The following is a 22,496-nucleotide window of genomic DNA, read 5'->3' as shown; positions in this document are numbered from 1 at the left end:
CAGCAGTTTCTCATGTAAGAAAGCAAACAAGTTGTATCTTAATACAAGCAGTAAGGGGATTTGGGAGACTAAGTTTACAGTCTATCAACCAAAGAACTTTAATTTTGCATGTCTGAAAATTTTAAAAGACAACAGCTACGATGAGAAGTCTCACTTAATGTTGGTTAAACATGAAACTGACATTACTTCTGAACTTTTGTTTTATTGTTTATGCCCCAACTGGCTACATTAAATCAGTATAGAATTCAAATAAAATGTTGGTCCATTACTTCAAATGACAGTTTTTCAACCACGTACGAGAAATATAATGATAAGCAAATGCATGCCTTACAGGTGAACACTGTTCTGGCCAAACCTGTTCCTTTTCAACTAGAAAACACAGACAGTTTTGCACCAGGTGAAAGTTGATTGTATTAGTTTTGGAACAGGGCTGCCTCTTGGGCGCATAAAGTACTTAAGTAAAAATACTTTAAAGTACTACTTAAGTAGTTTTTTGGGGGTATCTGTAATTTGTATTTGGCAACTTTTACTCCACTACATTCATAAAGAAAATAAATGTACTTTTTACATCCATTTTCCCTGACACCAAAATGTCTTGTTACATTTCAAATGCTTAGCAGGACAGGAAAATGGTCAAATTCACACACTTATCAAGAGAGAATCCCTGGTCATCCATTCTGCCTCTGATCTGGCCTGGCTATCTGTAAATTGAAAACAAGAAAATTGTGGCGTCTTGTTTGCTTAATGTAAGGAATGTCAAATCAAAATCAAATGTTATTAGTCACATGCACCGAATACAACAGGTGTAGACTTTACAGTGAAATGCTTACTTACGAGCCACTAACCAACAATGCAGTTGAGAGAATTAGAAATAAATGTAACAAGTAATTCAAGAGCAGCAGTAAAATAACAATAGCGAGACTATATACAGGGGGTACCGGTACAGAGTCAATGTGCGGGGGCACCGGTTAGTTGAGGTAATATGTACAGAGTCAATGTGGAGACTATATACTGGGGGTACCGGTACAGAGTCAATGTGGAGACTATATACAGGGGGGTACCGGTACAGAGTCAATGTGGAGACTATATACTGGGGGTCCCGGTACAGAGTCAATGTGGAGACTATATACTGGGGGTACCGGTACAGAGTCAATGTGGAGACTATATACAGGGGGGTACCGGTACAGAGTCAATGTGGAGACTATATACAGGGGGTACCGGTACAGAGTCAATGTGGAGGCTATATACAGGTGGTACCGGTACAGAGTCAATGTGGAGACTATATACTGGGGGTACCGGTACAGAGTCAATGTGGAGACTATATACTGGGGGTACCGGTACAGAGTCAATGTGGAGACTATATACAGGGGGGTACCGGTACAGAGTCAATGTGGAGACTATATACTGGGGGTACCGGTACAGAGTCAATGTGGAGACTATATACTGGGGGTCCCGGTACAGAGTCAATGTGGAGACTATATACTGGGGGTACCGGTACAGAGTCAATGTGGAGACTATATACAGGGGGGTACCGGTACAGAGTCAATGTGGAGACTATATACAGGGGGTACCGGTACAGAGTCAATGTGGAGGCTATATACAGGTGGTACCGGTACAGAGTCAATGTGGAGACTATATACTGGGGGTACCGGTACAGAGTCAATGTGGAGACTATATACTGGGGGTACCGGTACAGAGTCAATGTGGAGACTATATACAGGGGGGTACCGGTACAGAGTCAATGTGGAGACTATATACTGGGGGTACCGGTACAGAGTCAATGTGGAGACTATATACAGGGGGGTACCGGTACAGAGTCAATGTGCGGGGCACCGGTTAGTTGAGGTAGTATGTACATGTAGGTAGAGTTATTAAAGTGACTGTGACTATGAATAGATAACAGAGAGTAGCAGCGGTGTAAATAACGGGGGGGGCAATGCAAATAGTCTGGGTAGCCATTTGATTAGATGTTCAGAAGTCTTATGGTTTGGTGGTAGGAGCTGTTAAGAAGCCTCTTGGACCTAGACTTGGCCCTCCGGTACCGCTTGCCGTGTGGTAGCAGAGAGAACAGTCTATGGCTAGGGTGGCTAGGGTCTTTGACCATTTTTAGGGCCTTCCTCTGACACCGCCTGGTGTAGAGGTCCTGGATGGCGGGAAGCTTGGCCCCAGTGCAGTACGCACTACCCTCTGTAGTGTCCTTGCGGCCAGAGGCCGAGCAGTTGCCATACCAGGCAGTGATGCAACCAATGCTCTCGATGGTGCAGCTGTACAACCTTTTGAGGATCTGAGTACCCATGACAAATGTTTTCAGTCTCCTGAGGGGGAATAGGTTTTGTCGTGCCCTCTTCACGACTGTCTTGGTGTGCTTGGACCATGATAGTTTGTTGTGAAGAGGGCACGACAAAACCCAGTCCTGGAGTGCCGACACACTTGTGGTTTTTCATCCTGTCCTTCTAATAAGGGACTAATTCAGACCTGGGACACCAGGTGATTGTAATTCACTACGAGGTAGAAACAAAAAAAAGTGTTTTCAGGCCGTAATTTAACAGCCCTGGAGGCAGAACAAAATCAGCAGCAGTTTAAGGGTCTCAAGGGCTTTAACGGCAGCAGATGACACCTGAGATTCTGATGTCAGAAACCCACTGGTTGACAGCTCACTCCCACCAAATTTCCCCGTCAGCCCTGGGATTTGAACCGACAACCCTCCGGTTACTGGCACTGGAGATGATGAATACATTTACATTATTAATTTGTTTAAAAGGTTTCATCACTTTAGAATACGCTTTCTTAGGAGTTATTGCGTTCATGTTTGTACGAAATGCTTATTTTTGCATTTGATTATGTGATTAAATAAATGTCAAAGCTGTATGCAGAACAACACAGCATGAACATTTGGAATTGGTTGCAGCCAGGTTGTGGTTTTGAGAGCTTCAAAGTTGAGAACCCATAGGACCTTCAGAAGTGTGTCAATGTATTGGAGGAAGTATTAGAGGAAGTCCAGCCATGGTGGATTGGGAGTTGAAAGGAAGTGAGTGGTGATTGAATTGTCTGCAAGTCCATCAAGGAGTGTGGTGTTGGAAGTGAAGCATGATGGGGTTGGGCTTGGAAAGTACTTTTCTATAACAGCCTGAACTATTTTTATCAATCTCTGAAATGATATTACAAATATCCAAAAAACAAATAATTACTGTAAGAAATGTGTTTTATTGAAAGGAATATGCAACAGTTTTATACAACTCAAAAAAGACATACTCCAAACAGTTTTATTGTTATGGTTCATCCTGGGAATAAATGACAGAACTCAGAGAGTGCTTACAATTAGACAGGTGGAAGATGCAATAGTGTACAACCACCACATAACATTGAGGCAATGTTATGGCAACATTTTGTGGTGGTTGTGTGTTTGTTGGGTTGCTCCTCTTGTCTAATTTGCACAATTCAACACCCAGGAGGCAGAATACTTGGGAGTAATCTTTTACTGCTGTGGGCTAAATCAGGGTCACACAGAGCGTTCCTTGGTAGTCTTAAACAAATCTACTTTGAAACAAAAGTATACACCTCACATGGTAATGGGATTTTTTTTTTTTTAACAAAACCATGTCAGATATGAGTTGGAATGCATTCAATTTTGAGTTTGCATCCCAATATTACATTTTATATACAGTACATTTGGAAAGTATTCAGAACGCTTCACTTTTTCTACATTTTGTTACGTTACAGCCTTATTATAAAATTGATTCAATCGTTTTTTCCCCTCATCAATCTATACACAATACCCTATAATAACAAAGCAAAAACAGGTTTTTAAAAATGTATGAAAATGTATACAACAATTTAAACTGAAATATCACATTTATATAAGTATTCAGACCCTTTACTCAGTACTTTGTTCAAGCACCTTTGGCAGTGACTACAGCCTAGTCTTCTTGGGTATGATGCTACAAGCTTGGCACACCTGTATTTGGGGAGTTTCTCCCATTCTTCTCTGCAGATCCTCTCAAGCTCTGTCAGGTTGGATGGGGAGCAACCATTTACCGGTCTCTCCAGAGATGTTAGATCGGGTTCAAGTCTGAGCTATGGCTGGGCCACTGAAGGATATTCAGAGACTTGTCCCGAAGCCACTCCTGCGTTGTCTTGGCTGTGTGCTTAGGGTCGTTGTCCTGTTGGAAGGTGAATCGTAGCCCCAGTCTGAGGTCCAAAGCGCTCTGGAGCAGGTTTTCATCTAGGATCTCTCTGTACTTTGCTTCGTTCATCTTTCCCTCAATCCTGACTAGTCTCCCAGTCCCTGCTGCTGAAAAACATCCCCACAGCATGCTGGGGATGTGCCAGGTTTCCTCCAGACGTGACGCTTGGCATTCAGGCCAAAGAGTTCAATCTCATGGTCTGAGAGTCCTTTAGGTGCCTTTTGGCAAACTCCAAGCAGGCTGTCATGTGCCTTTTACTGAAGAGTGGCTTCCGTCTGGCCACTCTACCATAAAGGCCTGATTGGTGGAGTGCTGCAGAGATGGTTGTCCTTCTGGAAGGTTCTCCCATCTCCACAGAGGAACTCTGGAGCTAAATCAGTGACCATTGGGTTCTTGGTCAACTCCCTGACCAAGGCCATTCTCCCCCAATTACTCAGTTTGGCTGGGCGGCCAGCTATAGGAAGAGTGGTTCCAAACGTCTTCCATTTAAGAATGATGGGAACACTGTATTCTCGTTGACATTCAATTCTGCAGAAATGTTTTGGTACCCTTCCCCAGATCTGTGCCTCAACACAATTCTGTCTCGAAGCTCTACAGATAATTTCTTCGAACTCATGGCTTGGTTTTTGCTCTGACATGCACGGTCAACTGTTTGACCTTATATAGACAGGTGTGTGCCTTTCCAAATCATGTCCAATCAATTGAATTTACCACAGGTGGACTCCAATCAAGTTGTAGAAACATCTCAAGGATGATCAATGGAAAGAGGATGTACTTGAGCCAATTTCGAGTCTCATAGCAAAGGGTCTGAATACCTATTTATTTGTAATACATTTGCAAACATTTTTAAAAACCTGTTTTAGCTTTGTCATAAAAGGAGTATTGTGTGTAGATCGATGAGGAACATTTGATTTAATCCACTTTAGAATAAGGCTGTAACGTAACAAAATGTGGAAAAAGTCAAGGGGTCTGAATACTTTCCGAATGCACAATAAATCACAGAAGACTAAAATATAACGAAACTGTTTGACATAGAAACACCGGATTTTCGGCTTCAAACTTCCATTAAACATGTTAATAACATTCCACCCAGGAAGTCATTAGATTTGGCCATTTGACTGCATGAAACTCTACTTCAATTATTCAATGTTGTTCGTCATTGTTTTTTTATATTTCCAATTAATGATCGATAGTTGCCATTTGAGTTTCAGTTTTAATAACAAACATTTCAATTACTGTGCATGATGTACAATTCTGTAAACCTTTGTACAATCAATACAAATATTTAAATGTGGAACATTTCACCTCCTTAATTCTGAATACACATCTACTTTAATACATTTAATCCACATTTAGTCTGGTAACTACTTATCTTTTAAGTAGCAGTAGTAGGTAGGTACTTTTTTATTGCATTTTGCTGACAAATATCCAAATAAAAACATTTAATTTCTAATTCTTATTAAAAACGATGCAATCACTTAATAAAAAAAAGTGTTAGATAAAAATAAAGCTCCTTATTCAGGATGAATTTGTTGTTTAATTCAGTATATTTGTTGAGATCAGTAACTGTAGATGTTTTGCACATCCAAAAAAACAGGTCTTAATCTAAACTATAATTTAGGCTGGGATATTTTGTAGAGAGGTTCACTTCCTCTTGGGGATTAGGTAGACTTGTTGGGGGAATGAGAAGCCTGTTTCTGCTCCTCCTGATATCTACGGGACTGGGTACTGTGAAAGCAGAGAAGAATAACATGAAGAAAAAAAAACATTTATTATGCATGTTAAAAGGACAATTGCACTTCCGGATTTGGCCCGGTTTTGAAGATTGCTCATTAAGTAATGATGGCGGCCATGACTGAAGCCAAACGAGAGTTGTCTTGGTGGTGTGGTTTGATGTGGGTAAGTTATATTTGAATATTGTACCCTGGCAGGTTCTGTTTGTCCCTCCTGAGTCACCATAGCAACAGCATAGCCATTTCTTTAAAATAGCCAGAATTAATTTAAGATCAATCAAAAAAGCCGTAACTAATTTAGACGTTTTAGAGGTCTTAGTAGTGCAATTTGACATCGAGCTAAGGTCTTTGGTGCAGTATTTCTGAAGTTAAAACATGTGCATGAAAAACTGGTCAGTGCACTGCTTAGCATTCTTTCGAGTCGGGAAAGTCTGGCTGCTCAGGACTGATTTCTGAGAACAATAACATGTCTACAACTTCATATTCGGCAGTAAAACTATCATAGATAAAGCACAAGCTTTACCCACTGTTTATCAGTACCTGAATCACTTAATAGCTAGCTAAGTTCCAACTGTTTGTCAATGAAGCTAGCAAGTAGTAGCGAGCAGGCACATTCAGCAGCCAGGCCACAATCAACTTATTAAGTCAAAGGCAAATGGTGACTATACTTCAGTGCTGTTTAAAAAAAAAAAAAAAACGTTTACACTATCTATTATAGGCCTGCCGACTTTTGAAGATAGGAAATTTCACTCCAAGCTATCTTGAATGTCAATGCTCCTCCCCTAGCCGGATCAGCACCCCTACTTCCCGTGGTTATGAATGCAACAGGTGGATTGATGTGAATATAATGTAGCCTATGGATCTGGGCTAATGCAAGTGGTGGGTTAAATCACTAGTAAGCCTAGTAGGCTGTATAGCCTGTTATCACATACTGTCATAAGCAGGGATGTAGTGCTGCCATAGTGGGAGGAAGAGGTGTCACTTTTTTCAGTTTGAGAATACACGGAGCTGCTGGTTACTTAAGGAAAAAACGAAAGTAGGGTGGTTGCTCGGGGTGGAAGGTGGTTGTATAAAATGAACGTCTAGCAAACAAAAGTTTACGAGTTTGAATCTTATCATGGACAACTTTAGTATTTTAGCTAATTAACTTTTCAACTACTTATTACTTTTTTTTTTATCTACTTTGCAACTACTTAGCATGTTATATAACCCTTTCCGTAACCTTAACCCTTTTAGCTAACCCTAACCTTAACCCTTTAAACTTAACCTCGCTTTCGTATCGTCTGAGATTCCCATAGATTGGAAAGCTGCCTCGGTCATCCCCCTCTTCAAAGGGGGAGACACTCTAGACCCAAACTGCTACAGACCTATATTTATCCTACCCTGCCTTTCTAAGGTCTTCGAAAGCCAAGTTAACAAACAGATCACCGACCATTTCGAATCCCACCCTACTTTCTTTGCTATGCAATCTGGTTTCAGAGCTGGTCATGGGTGCAGCTCAGCTACGCTCAAGGTCCTAAACGACATCATAACCACCATCGATAAGAGACATTACAGTGCAACAGTATTCATCGACCTGGCCAAGGCTTTCGACTCTGTCAATCACCACATTCTTATCGGCAGACTCAACAGCCTTGGTTTCTCAAATGATTGCCTCGCCTGGTTCACCAACTACTTCTCAGATAGAGTTCAGTGTGTCAAATCGGAGGGCCTATTGTCCGGACCTCTGGCAGTCTCTATGGGGGTGCCACAGGGATCAATTCTCGGGCCGACTCTCTTCTCTGTATACATCAATGATGTCGCTCTTGCTGCTGGTGATTCTCTGATCCACTTCTACTCATACGACACCATTCTGCATACCTCTGGCCCTTCTTTGGACACTGTGTTATCTATCCTCCATACAAGCTTCAATGCCATACAACTCTCCTTCCGTGGCCTCAAACTGCTCTTAAATGCAAGTAAAACTAAATGCATGTTCTTCAACCGATCGCTGCCCACACCTGGCCGCCCATCCAGCATCACTACTCTGGACGGTTCTGACTTAGAATATGTGGACAACTACAAATACTTAGGTGTCTGTTTAGACTGTAAACTCTCCATCCAGACTCACATTAAGCATCTCCAATCCAGAATTAAATCTAGAATTGGCTTCCTATTTTGCAACAAAGCATCCTTCACTCATGTTGCCAAACATACCCTCGTAAAACTGACCATCCTACCGATCCTCGACTTCGGCGATGTCATTTACAAAATAGCCTCCAACACTCTGCTCAGCAAACTGGATGCAGTCTATCACAGTGCCATCCATTTAGTCACCAAAGCCCCATATACTACCCACCACTGCGACCTGTATGCTCTCGTTGGCTGGCCCTCGCTTCACATTCCTCGCCAAACCCATTGGCTCCAGGTCATCTACAAGTCTCTGCAAGGTAAAACCCCGCCTTATCTCAGCTCACTGGTCACCATAGCAGCATCCACCCGTAGCACGTGCTCCAGCAGGTATATCTCACTGTTCACCCCCAAAGCCAATTCTATCTTTGGCCGCCTTTCATTCCAGTTCTCTGCTGCCAATGACTGGAGCGAACTGCAAAAATCACTGACGCTGGAGACTCATATCTCACTCACTAGCTTTAAGCATCAGCTATCAGAGCAGCTCACAGATTACTGCACCTGTACATAGCCCATCTGTAAATAGCCCATCCAACTACCTCACCCTCCCTTATCCTACCTCATTTGCACATGCTGTATATAGACTTTTCTACTGTATTATTGACTGTATGTTTGTGTATTCCATGTGTAACTCTGTGTTGTTGTATGTGTCAAACTGCTTTGCTTTATCTACGGCCAGGTTGCAGTTACAAATGAGAACTTGTTCTCAACTAGCCTACCTGGTTAAATAAAGGTGGGGGAAAAAATCCTAACCCCTAGCCTAGCTCACTTTAGCCACCTAGCTAGAATTCATAACATATCGTACGTTTTTGAAAATGAATGAGCATCTCGAATTTATGCACAGGATAATACGAAATGCTCTGAGACCAGGTTGTAAATGGTGGTTTCTTCCATGTATTCTCTCTCTATGGCGGTGGCACAAATGATGAACTGTAGGCGTGTGTGCAAAGACCAATCAATCGGAGGCTTGACCACTTTGTGGACCAAATCCAACGTAACAAGAACATCCACAGGCAGAAAACTCCACCAGGGGCTTGCTAAAACGGCTGTCCTCAAAAGAGTCTTCTACAACGCACTTGAACTCGCCCTACTGTCCGAGTACTGTCCTTACACCAACGAGATCTAGGATCCAATTCACCGCGTGTCTGCCATGAAGTTCCTAAAACTCCATAGACCCCCAGAACCCAGCACGATACGTGACCACTGCTGCCTTTCAGCACCACAATTCGAAGGCCGCTCAAATCGTTTAAAATAACCCTTAAAACCTTTTGTGACTAGGGGGCAGTATTTTCATTTTTGGAAAAATAATGTTCCCGTAGTAAACGGGATATTTTGTCAGGACAAGATGCTAGAATATGCATATAATTGACAGCTTAGGATAGAAAACACTCTAAAGTTTCCAAAACTGTAAAAACATTGTCTGTGAGTATAACAGAACTGATATTGCAGGCGAAAGCCTGAGAAAAATCCAATCCGTAAGTGCCTCATGTTTTGAAAGCGCTGCGTTCCAATGCGTCCCTATTGAGCAGTGAATGGGCCATCAACCAGATTACTTTTTCCCCGTATTCCCCAAGGTGTCTACAGCATTGTGACGTAGATTTACGCATTTATGTTGAAGAATACCCGTAAGCGGCTACATTGCGCAAGTGGTCACCTGATGCTCTCAGAGTGATTCTCGTGTAAAATACAGAGGTAGCCATTATTCCAATCGGTCATACTGAAAAACCAATTGTCCCGGTGGATATATTATCAAATATATATTTGAAAAACACCTTGAGGATTGATTATAAACAACGTTTGCCATGTTTCTGTCGATATTATGGAGCTAATTTGCAATATTTTTCGGTGTTTTCGTGACTGCAATTTCGGGGTGATTTCTCAGCCAAATGTGAAGAACAAACGGAGCTATTTCGCCTACAAAAATAATATTTTTGGAAAAAAGGAACATTGGCTATCTAACTGGGAGTCTTGTCAGTGAAAACATCCGAAGCTCATCAAAGGTAAACAATTTAATTTGATTGCTTTTCTGATTTCCGTGACCAAGTTACCTGCTGCTAGCTGGACAAAATGCTATGCTAGGCTATCGATAAACTTACACAAATGCTTGTCTAGCTTTGGCTGTAAAGCATATTTTGAAAATCTGAGATGACAGGGTGATTAACAAAAGGCTAAGCTGTGTCTCAATATATTTCACTTGTGATTTTCATGAATAGGAACATTTTCTAGGAATATTTATGTCCGTTGCGTTATGCTAATTAGTGTCAGTTGATGATTACGATGATTACGCTCCCTCATGCGGAATGGGGAGTCACTAGAGTAAGACTAGTAGGCGTAGGCCTCCTCACTTATTATTATTATTACTAGCAATACAAATATGATCACTTCTCATAATGGTGCTTGCTGCTCATTTAATAAAGTTAAATCAAAGCTGAATCAGATTCTGGCAAGATCACACAAACCCCCAAAAGAGCAAGCAATGCAGAAGCACAGTGGCTAAGAAAAACTCCCCAGAAGGCAGGAACCTAAGAACAAACCTAGAGAGGAACCAGGCTTGGAGGCAAAGTCCTCTTCTGGCTTTGCCGGGTGAAGGTTTTATGAGTACATGTGGCCATTAAGGCAAGATCGCCAGTCAAGATGTTCAGAGATTACCAGTAAGGCCAAGTAATAACCATAAAAACGTTGTAGTGCTGATCATTGTCTCTGAATATACTGGAATTGTTTTTTAAGGACTTCGACTGGGGCCTCCCACTCCTCTTCCTATTCTGGTTAGAGGCAGTGTTTCGCTGTTCTATGAAGGGAGTAGTACACAGTGTTGTACGAGATCTTCAGTTTCATGGCAATTTCTTGCATGGAATAGCCTTCATTTAGAACAAGAATAGACTGACAAGTTTCAGAAGAAAGGGCTTTGTTTCTGGCCATTTTCAGCCTGTAATCGAACCCACAAATGCTGATGCTCCAGATACTCAACTAAAGAAGGCCCGTTTTATTGCTTCTATAATCAGCACTACAGCTTTCAACTGTGCTAACATAATTGCAAAATGTTTTTCTAATGATCAATTAGCCTTTTAAAATGATAAACTTGTATTAGCTAACACAACGTGCCATTGGAACACAGCAGTGATGGTTGCTGATATTGGGCCTTTGTACGCCTATGTAGATATTCCATTAAAAATCATCCGTTTCCAGCTACAATTGTCATTTACAACATTAACAATTTTTACTCGGTATCTCTGATCCATTTGATGTTATGTTAATGGACAAAAAATGTGCTTTTCTTTCAAAGACAAGGACATTTCTAAATGACCCCGAACTTTGGAACGGTAGTGTATGTGCTGTCTTTGCAATTGATGTAATCTTTTCAAACAAATATTCATTTGAAAGAATCTAAAGACTTTCACAGTGTAGGTCTGTTGTTTTAACAATGTAATAACAATTTCTAATGTTATAAGTGTCTTTAACATTCAGTAACAGTAATAATACGTTTATAGCAGTGTAACAGAACTGATCTACCAAGGCACAGATGCGTTTCAAGAGCATAAGCTATTTTGTTTCTGAATCCTCAGACCTCTGACTGGGAGCAGCATGAGGGATGGTGTCATCTAGCGGAATAGAAATTCAACTATTACTCAGATATTATTTAATGAAGATTACTGAACTTCCAATCATTAATTCCTTTTCAACTCATTCATATTTAGCATTTTTTTTTTTATACACATTTTGATGTCCCCTGATTTACATAATGTTAATTACGTTTTTGAACATGTACTGATGGCATATTTAATTTAATTTACCCACCTTGGCAGAGCGCCTATTTACAAATAACCACCAGACCTCAACAATAGGCCTCAATAGCTCTAAAATAGCATGAAAAGTAGAGGGTAGGATTAGAGAAACAGAACGCATCTTAAAGCAGCAATCAGCAGTAGAAACAACAGCAAAGCGGCTTCCCCGTCCCTGATTCAGTAAAAAGCTGAGGTATGGGGCTGGAGAAATTGTATCACTCAAATTCATAGACAGAGCTATGGATGCAAAGATTGACCATAAATGATATCAATGTTATAGTTTTAACCATGTTTTGAGGCTATATTTTATTTGTTTACATTTTTCTTTGTTTACTAACATTGGAGTAAAAAAAGCTTATGTTTTGGGTTCTGATGGGGTAAGACATTTGAACTAAACTTATGAGTTATTTTCTTCTAGCCTTTTAAAACGGGCTAAATATACTACGATTTGTGAACTTGTGTTCAAGTAGAGGGAGGAATTTTTACTTTGAAGCTTTTTACACGATGTCGCTGATTTCACGGAGCTGTTCTAAGGGGCAGTTGACTTTTAAAGAGTCAAGTGAAAATTTCACTGTGAACTCAAATGTAATGTGAAAATGTTGCCTTCCTTGCCATGTCTGTGACCGACAGAGGGAACCTGCTACTCTTAAATCCCGAGAAAACCATTACAGCAATGCACTCCATAGGACTCACATTTACACCCTAAAGATACGAGTATATTTGTTGGGCCCCCATCCTACACACATTGGTCATTGTAAGGCAGGAGCGGACTGGGACCAGAAATTGGCTATGGCATTTCTAACATACCAGCCCATTTTTCCCTTGAGGCACCCACACTAGACCATCCACACTAGACCATTTTCTCCCCTCAAGGCCTCCACACTAGACCATTTTCTCCCCTCAAGGCCTCCACACCGGACCATTTTCTCCCCTCAAGGCACCCACACTAGACCATTTTCTCCCCTCAAGGCACCCACACCGGACCATTTTCTCCCCTCAAGGCACCCACACCGGACCATTTTCTCCCCTCAAGGCACCCACACTAGACCATTTTCTCCCCTCAAGGCCTCCACACTAGACCATTTTCTCCCCTCAAGGCACCCACACTAGACCATTTTCTCCCCTCAAGGCACCCACACTAGACCATCCACACTAGACCATTTTCTCCCCTCAAGGCACCCACACTAGACCATTTTCTCCCCTCAAGGCACCCACACTAGACCATTTTCTCCCCTCAAGGCACCCACACTAGACCATCCACACTAGACCATTTTCTCCCCTCAAGGCACCCACACTAGACCATTTTCTCCCCTCAAGGCCTCCACACTAGACCATTTTCTCCCCTCAAGGCCTCCACACTAGACCATTTTCTCCCCTCAAGGACTCCACACTAGACCATTTTCTCCCCTCAAGGCCTCCACACCGGACCATTTTCTCCCCTCAAGGCACCCACACTAGACCATTTTCTCCCCTCAAGGCACCCACACTAGACCATTTTCTCCCCTCAAGGCACCCACACTAGACCATTTTCTCCCCTCAAGGCACCCACACTAGACCATTTTCTCCCCTTGAGGCCTGTGTTATTAGCCAGATAATTATAATTTCACCCCCCCCAAAAAACTAGTTAGACAGGCCCATTGGGCAAAACATTTGCACAAAATGCCAGATGGCCAGTCTGCTCCTGTTGTAAGGTGGAGATTTGTAGGGAGGTGGCTATCTGAGTCAGTTTTTGTAATTCTCATAATAGTGTTTTATATCAACTATCTATTTCATAGAAAGTTTCATTTTCCCTGTATCGATTATGTTACTTCAACTGTACTACGGCTTGTAAAATAACACCTTGATCTGTTGCACCTGTCTTTGTGATAGTCTCCACCCCCCTCCAGGAGTCGCCCATCTTCAACTGTACTACGGCTGTCCCTGTAAAATAACACCTTGATCTGTTGCACCTGTCTTTGTGATCGTCTCCACCCCCCTCCAGGAGTCGCCCATCTTCAACTGTACTACGGCTGTCCCTGTAAAATAACACCTTGATCTGTTGCACCTGTCTTTGTGATAGTCTCCACCCCCCTCCAGGAGTCGCCCATCTTCCCCATTATCCCCTGTGTATTTATACCTGTGTTCTCTGTTTGTCTGTTGCCGGTTCATCTTGTTTGTCAAGTCAACCAGCGTTTTCGTTCTCTGCGCTTGCTTTTCCCAGTCTGTCTTTTTCTCGCACTCCTGGTTTTGACCCTTGCCTGTCCTGACTCTGAGCCCGCCTGCCTGACCACTCTGCCTGCCCGTGAGCCTGCCTGCCGACCTGTACCTTTGCCCCTCACCTCTGGATTATTGACCCCTGCCTGCCTGTCGTCCGGTACCGTTGCCCCACCTCTGGTTACTGACCCCTGCCTGCCTTGACCTGTCTATTGCACCTGTTGGATTATTAACCTGTTGTTAATTCAACGCTGTCTGCATCTGGGTTTTACCTTCATACCTGGTACACTGGATAGGTGCAGTGAAATGTGTATGTGACAATAAAACGTATAAATACTGTATATAAAGGTCTATGGCTGAAAACCCTATTCACTCTGACAGGGTATTGACCCATACATTCAGTTTAATACTTCCTGTTGTGCTCTGCTGTGATTCGATCTGCCACTCAAAGGCTATTTATTCCTAGAGTGTGTTCAGCTGGGATGACACGGGAGCTACTTTGGGAGATAATGGTAAATGCAGTAGTTATAGTATTATGAGTGTATGTTTGGATTGTGTACTAGGGGTGCTCTGATTCAAAATGATGAGAAATTGCATGATACATACCATCTGCTAGTCCAGACTTCTCTTTCCTCGATAGATTACTGTGGGAAAGAATATATTTGAGAAATGTTAGAGAAGTGAATACATGTTGCACTGATGCATAATATCCCCTCCATTTTATCCCACAAAATACCATAGGCTTGAGTCTGTGAAAACCAATACTAGGCTACAGATCATTTATGAAAAAACCCCTCAAAAACATACCCATTCCAACATTGCTTCCCGAGCAGGAAACTGAAATCAGAAAAGAATATGTTTATCAATCAATCAATCAAATTTATTTGTAAAGCCCTTCGTACATCAGCTGATGTCACAAAGTGCTGTACAGAAACCCAGCCTAAAACCCCAAACAGCAAGCAATGCAGGTGTAGAAGCACGGTGGCTAGGAACAACTCCCTAGAAAGGCCAGAACCTAGGAAGAAACCTAGAGAGGGAATAATAATCTGGTATATGCCAATGACTTTGTAAAACCATGCTATAGAAACAAAGCAAAATGAACATGACTGAAATGTAATTTCCTTTTAGATTATGTATGTAGATCTTTCAAGTGGTATTGTGGTACTGAGTAGCCTACCTGAGTACATCCTCTGGGGGCAGAACTGAACCATGGCTCCGTCCTGGGTGAGAGGGGCCACCACTACGTTGTAGACGTCCCCACACATGATCTCTGGCACTTCACAGGTGTTGCCCCCGGGGGGAGGGGTGCAGGTGTAGTTGGACTGGCTACCAACCATCTTGGCCGTGTAGTTATGGAGACCGCCAGTGGAACGCCAGTATACACGCAGTGTGTTGTTGGCCATCCTGTACAGCTTCACGCCCGATGGACAACAGGCACCTGGGAGGGAAAGATAGTTCAGTAAGGCACTAGAGTGGCAACTGTGCAGGGCGCAATGGTATGTGGATGTTAAAATGTACTTGGCTGTGATCAAACTCTGACACTCTTCTGTAACTTAATGCTATAGAAATTAATTGTGTGTAATTCACCTAGTGTAATTCACCTAGAGTCAGTAATTCAACTAGAACGTTTTCCATTTTTCCATTCCACTGACTCAGTGGTCCCATTGTTGCTATGATAGGTGCTTCTGTCTGTCACTCACTGGATGAGAAGCTGGGATATATTAGTCTATCTGTCTGTCACTCACTAGATGAGAAGCTGGGATATATTAGTCTATCTATCTGTCACTCACTGGATGAGAAGCCGTGATAGGTGCACTCAGACATGTGTCCAGTGCGGCTGATGGCCTCCATGCTGACGGTGTAGTTTGTTCCGCAGGTGATGCATCCCATCAGGCAGTGGGTGTCCAGGGTGTGGCAGCGGGCGGTGCCTTTCGGTGAGGTCAGAGAGGTCATGTAGGTGTGTGTGCCTCTCGCCATCGACCAGGTGACATTGGTCATGGCCTGAGTCACCTGTTCAACGTTAAAGGTTGCCGGGCAACAGGGTGCTAGAGGACGAATGGAAAGCACAATTGTGAGAAATGTATACTTCTTTTTTTAAATCTATCTGCAGATAGCTGAATGAACAACTTCATAAAATGTTCACCACAACATCACCAGTAACAAGTGATACCAGTCGTCCAAACTAATTAACCAAAACCTTTCCCTTTCTCCATATAGTTTCCATGGTTCCCTACCTGTTTCCAGTGGAATACTGTAGCTGGGAAAACTGTCGCCCACGGCGGTGGTTGCTATGGCGCTGACTTCATAGACCTCGCCACAGGGCAGGTCAAGTATCTCACAGGACGTTCCTCTGGAAGTGCAGGTGTTTCTGTTGTCCTGGGCCACTACGCTCACTTTGTAGGTGGTACCTGCTCTGTTGGGAGTACTAAAGCTGACATTGACACTGGTGGTGTTGATCTGGGTCACATTCAGGATCTCTGGCATACAGGGAGCTGAGAGAGAGGAAGTGAAGGAGAGAGGAAGTGGCATGGGGAGGGTTAGCGTCACAGTGATCTTTTACCTGTGGGTGTAATGACACACATGTTTTCCCATTCATCCAAATAAACTGGTGATATGATTAGTTAGCAGACACTTTTCTATGTGGCAATTTGTCTTAAAGATGTTTGTGTTACCTGTCTCCTTAGTGTGTGATCTGCAGGTGTGGTTGCACCCTCTAATCTCATTACAGGGGATCACCACCACACTGTAGGGGCTGTTACAGGTGAGGTCGGAGAGAGCACACACTGGTGCCGTGTCGTTACACAGGATGACCTCTGACCCTTCCACCGCCCGCGTCTCGTACACCTCAGCCCCACGCACTGCTGACCACATGATCTCCAGGGTGCCGGGGGAGGCCAGGGAGATGAACACATCCTCGGGACAACAGGGTACTGGGGACGGACAGAGAGAGAGAGAGGGAGGAAAGAGAGAGAGAGAGGGAGGAAAGAGAGAGAGAGAGGGAGGAAAGAGAGAGAGAGAGGGAGGACAGAGAGAGAGGGAGGAAAGAGAGAGAGAGAGGAGAGAGAGAGAGAGAGAGAGAGAGAGAGAGAGAGAGGGAGGAAAGAGAGAGAGAGAGGAGGACAGAGAGAGAGAGAGAAAAGAGAGAGAGAGGGAGGACAGACAGAGAGAGAGAGAGAGAGAGAGAGGGAGGACAGAGAGAGAGAGAGAGAGGAAAGAGAGAGAGAGAGGGAGGACAGAGAGAGAGAGAGAGATAGAGAGAGAGGGAGGAAAGAGAGAGAGAGAGGGAGGAAAGAGAGAGAGAGAGGGAGGACAGAGAGAGAGAGAGGGAGGAAAGAGAGAGAGAGAGGGAGGAAAGAGAGAGAGAGAGGGAGGAAAGAGAGAGAGAGAGAGAGGGAGGAAAGAGAGAGAGAGAGGGAGGACAGAGAGAGAGAGAGAGAAAAGAGAGAGAGAGAGAGAGGGAGGAAAGAGAGAGAGAGAGAGAGAGAGAGGGAGGAAAGAGAGAGAGAGAGGGAGGACAGAGAGAGAGAGAGAGAGAGGAAAGAGAGAGAGAGAGGGAGGACAGAGAGAGAGAGAGAGAGAGAGAGAGGGACAGGAGAGAGAGAGAGAGAAAGAGGAGAGAGGGAGAGAGAGAGAAGACAGAGAGAGAGAGAGAGAGAGAGAGAGGAAAGAGAGAGAGAGGGAGGAAAGAGAGAGAGAGGGAGGACAGAGAGAGAGAGAGAGAGGAAAGAGAGAGAGAGAGGGAGGACAGAGAGAGAGAGAGAGAGAGAGAGGGAGGAAAGAGAGAGAGAGACATGGAATACATTTATTTCAGTATTTATATCATTGTCAATATGAACTGACGTGGGCTATCTGAAGAACATCTATCAGCATTCATATTTATTTACATCCCCCATTCAATGAGACTTGTGTGAACGTTTTATATTTTATTTTTTAAATAGCGTGATTTCAGAGGCACATTATGTGTGCTGGGTCTCTGGCACACCGCTAGACTGTAGAGCTAAAGCTTCGACTTACAGGTGGTGTAGTTGAGCACGGGGCCCGGTGGGCTGGATCCAGCCAGGCTGAAGGCGAACACAGTCATCAGGTAGGTGTATCCACACTGGCAGTGATAGTTACAGCTGGTGGAGCTGGTGTTGCACCTCTCCTCCTGACCATCATCCCTCTTGATGAAGGCCACGTAGGTGTCGGTGTAGGGTATGGCGTCCCACAACACAGAGCAATTACCTGCCTTGGTCTCCTCCACACGCAGGGGCTCTGGTGGGCAGGGGACTGAAGGGAAACACCCGGCAGGGTGTGCAGTTATTAGATGTTCATCATATGGTTATTACATGTCTGTAATAGTGGCTAAAGGTCGAGTTATTCATGTTACTTTCAAATGAATTCCTGTGTTGTTAGTACCTTACATATGCATCTCATGCGTTGATGAAATAGTAGAATGATCTCAAGTGTATCAATATGCTGTGCTTTACATAGCAGGTTTGTGTCTTCTATTACTAGATGTCACAAACCTGCCATACAACAAACAATCGATTTGTTTGATTGATTGACTGACTGATTGATTGATATGTCTACGCACAGGTGATGAACTCCTCGGGAGCAGAAGGAATGCTGGGTCCTCCCTCGTTGATGGCTGTCACGGTGACGGTGTGTCTCTGGCCACACCCCACGGGGGCCAGGGTGCAGGTGCCGGTGGTAGAGGTACAGTTCAGCCCCTCTGAGCTGAAGGCCAGGTACTCTCCTGCCCCCTGAGATGGAGCCCAGGACACAGACAGACCGGCCTCAGAGCCCACCATCCTCACCTCCAACTCAGTGAGCACAGGGATGCATGGACCTGGAGGGAGGAGAGAGAAACAACATGAGCACACACACAATTAGGTACAGACCTAGACGAATCCTAAACGTGCTTACAAATATACTGCACAAATTGGCGCTCTTGCTTGCCATTTGCTCCACCCTATCCCTATCAGGTCTCGAAAAGGCCTCATTAACTGAAAGTGAAATAAAGCTAGATCAGGTACATTTTCTGAAGAAAATGAAACAGGGCAGTGTAGTAACACTGAAGAGTGTACTTCCTAACCAAAAATCCCCTCTCTTGCTTACGTGTGATCTGGCAGACGGTGAAGTCATCTCCTTGTCTTTTCTCGGGGTCCCAGGCGTTGCCCTTGATGCAATAGGTTGTCCCAGCCTCCAGGCCAGAGAAGGTCACGCTGGTGTCAGTGGTGTTGAGCTTCAGCCTGCTGTCTGAGCCCTCCATGATGATGCTAATGGTGTACAGGAAAACGTGGTCCACAGGCTCCCACCCCACCACAATGGTGTCATTGCTGGGAGAGGTGGAGTTGAGCTTGGGCGCAGCAACCACTTTAGGAGACAGACAGCAATGTTATGTAGAGTGTGTATTTGTTTGTCTGTGTTGGGGGTGTTCATGGTTTGCCTTTTAATTGTGTGATATCATTCAGAAAGCTCTAAAGTGTATTTTCTGTTCTGTGGGATCACTTTACAATGTACTACTACATGACTGAGATTTGAGACGATCAAAATTCTCTCCCTCTCCTCTACCTTCTAAAGAAGGTCAAACCACAACACAATAGGATGAAACTGCTGGTGGCTTGTTTTGGTACATGAAGATATCCGATAGGCTGACTAACTCCGGTCCTATTCCCAGGGTAACCAACGCAGTGTTCTCAGTTGTCAACCCAGTTAGGTTTATTCTTTGTGTATGGAGAGGGGTCAGATATAATTACAGCGGATACCTCCCTCCTCAGGGCAGCAAGAGCATCTCACTAATAGAGGAAAGTACCGGATTTGCAATACCTCATCTGAAATCAAGTTTTTAAGGTCAGGTATGTAGCTACAATCCTCTTCCTGGCTTTGGCTCATTTACGTCAGCAAAGAGATCGAGTGACTTATGGTGGGGGCACTGGAGATAAAGGTTGTTACTGTTTTCCCTATCAATGACTAATTTCTTTATACCAGGCTTTCATACTCTTGTGTTTTTTTTCTTTCCCTCAACAGACGGTGAATGTGAATGTGAGATACAAGGGACAATACCTGTCTTTGCTACCACGGGGAGGGAAGGCTGGCTCCTGCCTCCGCTGTTGATGGACATGACACTGAGAGTGTAGTCGGTGTAGGCCTGAAGGTTGAGCACGGTCCCAGGGGAAGAGGACACCTCGGTTTCGTAGAAGAAGGACATGTCGGCGGTCTCGGCACGCAGGATGTAGGAAGTGGCACCGGACACCTGAGTGAACTCCACGGTCAAGCTCTCACTCTGTTTTGATGTTGCCATGTTGATGGTGGGCACCTCAGAAGCTACAGAAGGAAAAAAAAACAAGAAGAGGGAATTGTTGAAACTCATGTAAGGAGATACCCACATGGAAATGTAAGGATTGTAACCAGTTACACCACAATAATCATACCTGGTTTTATTTTTCACTATAAGCCCACTGTTATAATATACTTTATATTTCTTATGAGAGGTTGTCCCTTAACATTGCTCTAAAGACAGATTTGATATATTCCCTTATAGCTCTGATGAGAGAGAAAAACAGAACTGGCCCTGGAGCGGTGATTAAAGACAGAATGTTACGAGATCACAACAGAATGTATAGCCTATCGTTTCACCATCATCTCCTTAGGGTCACATAGGAGATACTGATTTTACCGGTGGTCTCTTCTACTTCAGCCCGGCTCAAAACATTCAGGCTGTTATCCATGGCCTCAGCCCTGATGATGTACATGTTGTTGGGGGTTAGAGAGTTGATGGAGCCCATCACAGAGTTGGCACCGAACTGGGCGAAGGCTGAGGCATCCAGGGAGTTCTTGGAGGTTGCTGTGATCTTGTAGGAACTGGCTCCTGAGCATCTGCTCCACTGCACTGTCATACTCTTAGATGTTACGGTGAATATCGACACTGTGATTTCTATATGGAGGTGAGAGATAGAATCACTGTCAAATGCTGGGTTCACGTTTGGATCAAATTAGAAAATATTATAGCACTACTATTGCATACATGTACCACAATGACATGATCATTCTAGTGTAATAATCACGATTCTTTTAATCCACTTTCATCCGACCATCATTTTATGCAGTTGAAAAATATAGACGGTTTAGGAATGTACATGTATTGTGACAAAAATATAAATGTTTTACCTGATGAAGCTGAACTCTGGAAGTAAAAACAGAAAAGGAAGTAAAAACCGTAAGAAATATATATATATATAATACTTTTAAGGGAATGTAAAACAAATTATATTACACAATGTTCATACCATGAGAAGTTTTATGAAATTCAAGCAATCACTTTCCTGGAATGAATGTTCCCTACTCAAGGTTAATCTTACAGTACAGTACACCTGATGACAGGTATGCAGGTCAATAAGGCAGTGTTCCCTCTAGATAGCTCATTCCTTTTCCTCCAGCAGACTATTCATGTTCTTCTGATGTTATTGCAATAGTAATGTATTTGAAATATATGCTATGTCCTACACAAATAGCACAGGTATAAAGCTTCACAGTAAAAAATAAAAAGTAATCCTTACCTGAGAGCCTATGCCTATCAAGGTGAAAATCACCATCCAATTAATAAATCCCATTCTGTTTTTTTTCTTCTTGATGTTGTTTCTTGCACTCTAGGGCTTCTCTTGATTAGTTGAAAGGAGCTATTTGAGAATTGCTTCACGTTCTACGTTTATCCTTTCTTTAACACATTTCTGGTCTGTGTTGACTGAAATACCTATATGTGACCCCGCCCACTGCAGCCAATCATTGGCAGGGCTAGAACAGCTACCTGCAGGCAGGGTTGTGTTCAGTTCGCTCCAACGTTTGTATTGAATGACACAATTCCCCCAAAACGGTGCCCGGGTACGTTTCTGTTTGCTCCCGTTTGGTGGGTGTGGTGAGGTGTGGCCTGATCAATATGGGTGTGACCATATGGGTATGACATTATCTCACATTTCTTTTAGACTAACATTTAGTTTTCAGCAGCCAATCATTGGCAGGGCTAGAATTTGTATAAACCCTGCTGTCTGTCGCTCTGATATTTGCAACATTGTTTCGATATTAAAAAATGTGATCTCCGGCTGTCCCATAGTAATTCATGAACGTGTCGGGACGAGACAGGCAGGCAGCATTTCTCAGCCAGTCGAAATCATGAATCAGCTGGCATAATTTTTATGGATATATACAAAGAAATGTACATTGAAAAAAGGTAAAAACGAAACGAAGTGTAGCTAGTTTGCAGTCTTTCCAGCTTCAGTTTGAAGTGATTGTGTTAGCTATGTTGTTGGCTAGCTCCTCTGAACAACAGTGTCCTGACGAGAAAGTACATTTTCTTGCCAGGCGAAATCGCACCTCATTGGCTCATTGTTATTGACGTATCCAAATAAATGTTACAAGAAAACAGCATAAACAATTAAAAATGCAGCTACAGTTGT

General features: G+C 43.4%; 1 protein-coding gene across 1 annotated transcript; it reads right to left on the bottom strand.

Moving 5' to 3' along the window:
• Positions 1 to 3,184: 3,184 nt before the first annotated feature.
• Positions 3,185 to 21,845, bottom strand: LOC115145361 (fibronectin type III domain-containing protein 7-like). Its single transcript, XM_029686861.2, has 14 exons — positions 21,603 to 21,845; positions 21,214 to 21,229; positions 20,723 to 20,980; positions 20,110 to 20,370; positions 19,162 to 19,419; positions 18,638 to 18,892; positions 18,076 to 18,330; positions 16,734 to 16,991; positions 16,296 to 16,553; positions 15,852 to 16,106; positions 15,239 to 15,499; positions 14,869 to 14,898; positions 14,668 to 14,705; positions 3,185 to 5,912 (listed from the first exon to the last, which is right to left on the bottom strand). Exons 1-13 carry the CDS (start codon positions 21,654 to 21,656, stop codon positions 14,674 to 14,676), a joined length of 2,451 nt encoding a protein of 816 aa, XP_029542721.2. The 5' UTR covers positions 21,657 to 21,845; the 3' UTR covers positions 3,185 to 5,912; positions 14,668 to 14,673.
• Between the last annotated feature and the right edge of the window lie 651 nt (positions 21,846 to 22,496).

The sequence above is a fragment of the Oncorhynchus nerka genome, linkage group LG17 (genome assembly GCF_034236695.1).
Source record: "Oncorhynchus nerka isolate Pitt River linkage group LG17, Oner_Uvic_2.0, whole genome shotgun sequence".
Lineage (NCBI taxonomy): Eukaryota > Metazoa > Chordata > Actinopteri > Salmoniformes > Salmonidae > Oncorhynchus > Oncorhynchus nerka.
The sequence above is the reverse complement of the archived record's forward strand: the minus strand, read 5'-3'. Positions and strand labels throughout refer to the sequence as shown.

Bases quoted from the DNA above. Each gene is read 5' to 3' on its own strand.
- LOC115145361 (XM_029686861.2), bottom strand. From the start codon at position 21,656: ATGGGATTTATTAATTGGATGGTGATTTTCACCTTGATAGGCATAGGC. The intron at 18,893-19,161 runs GTAAGCAAGAGA...TCCTCCCTCCAG, and splicing joins CACCGTCTGCCAGATCACAC to GTCCATGCATCCCTGTGCTC. The intron at 16,107-16,295 runs GTAGGGAACCAT...TTCGTCCTCTAG, and splicing joins CAGTATTCCACTGGAAACAG to CACCCTGTTGCCCGGCAACC.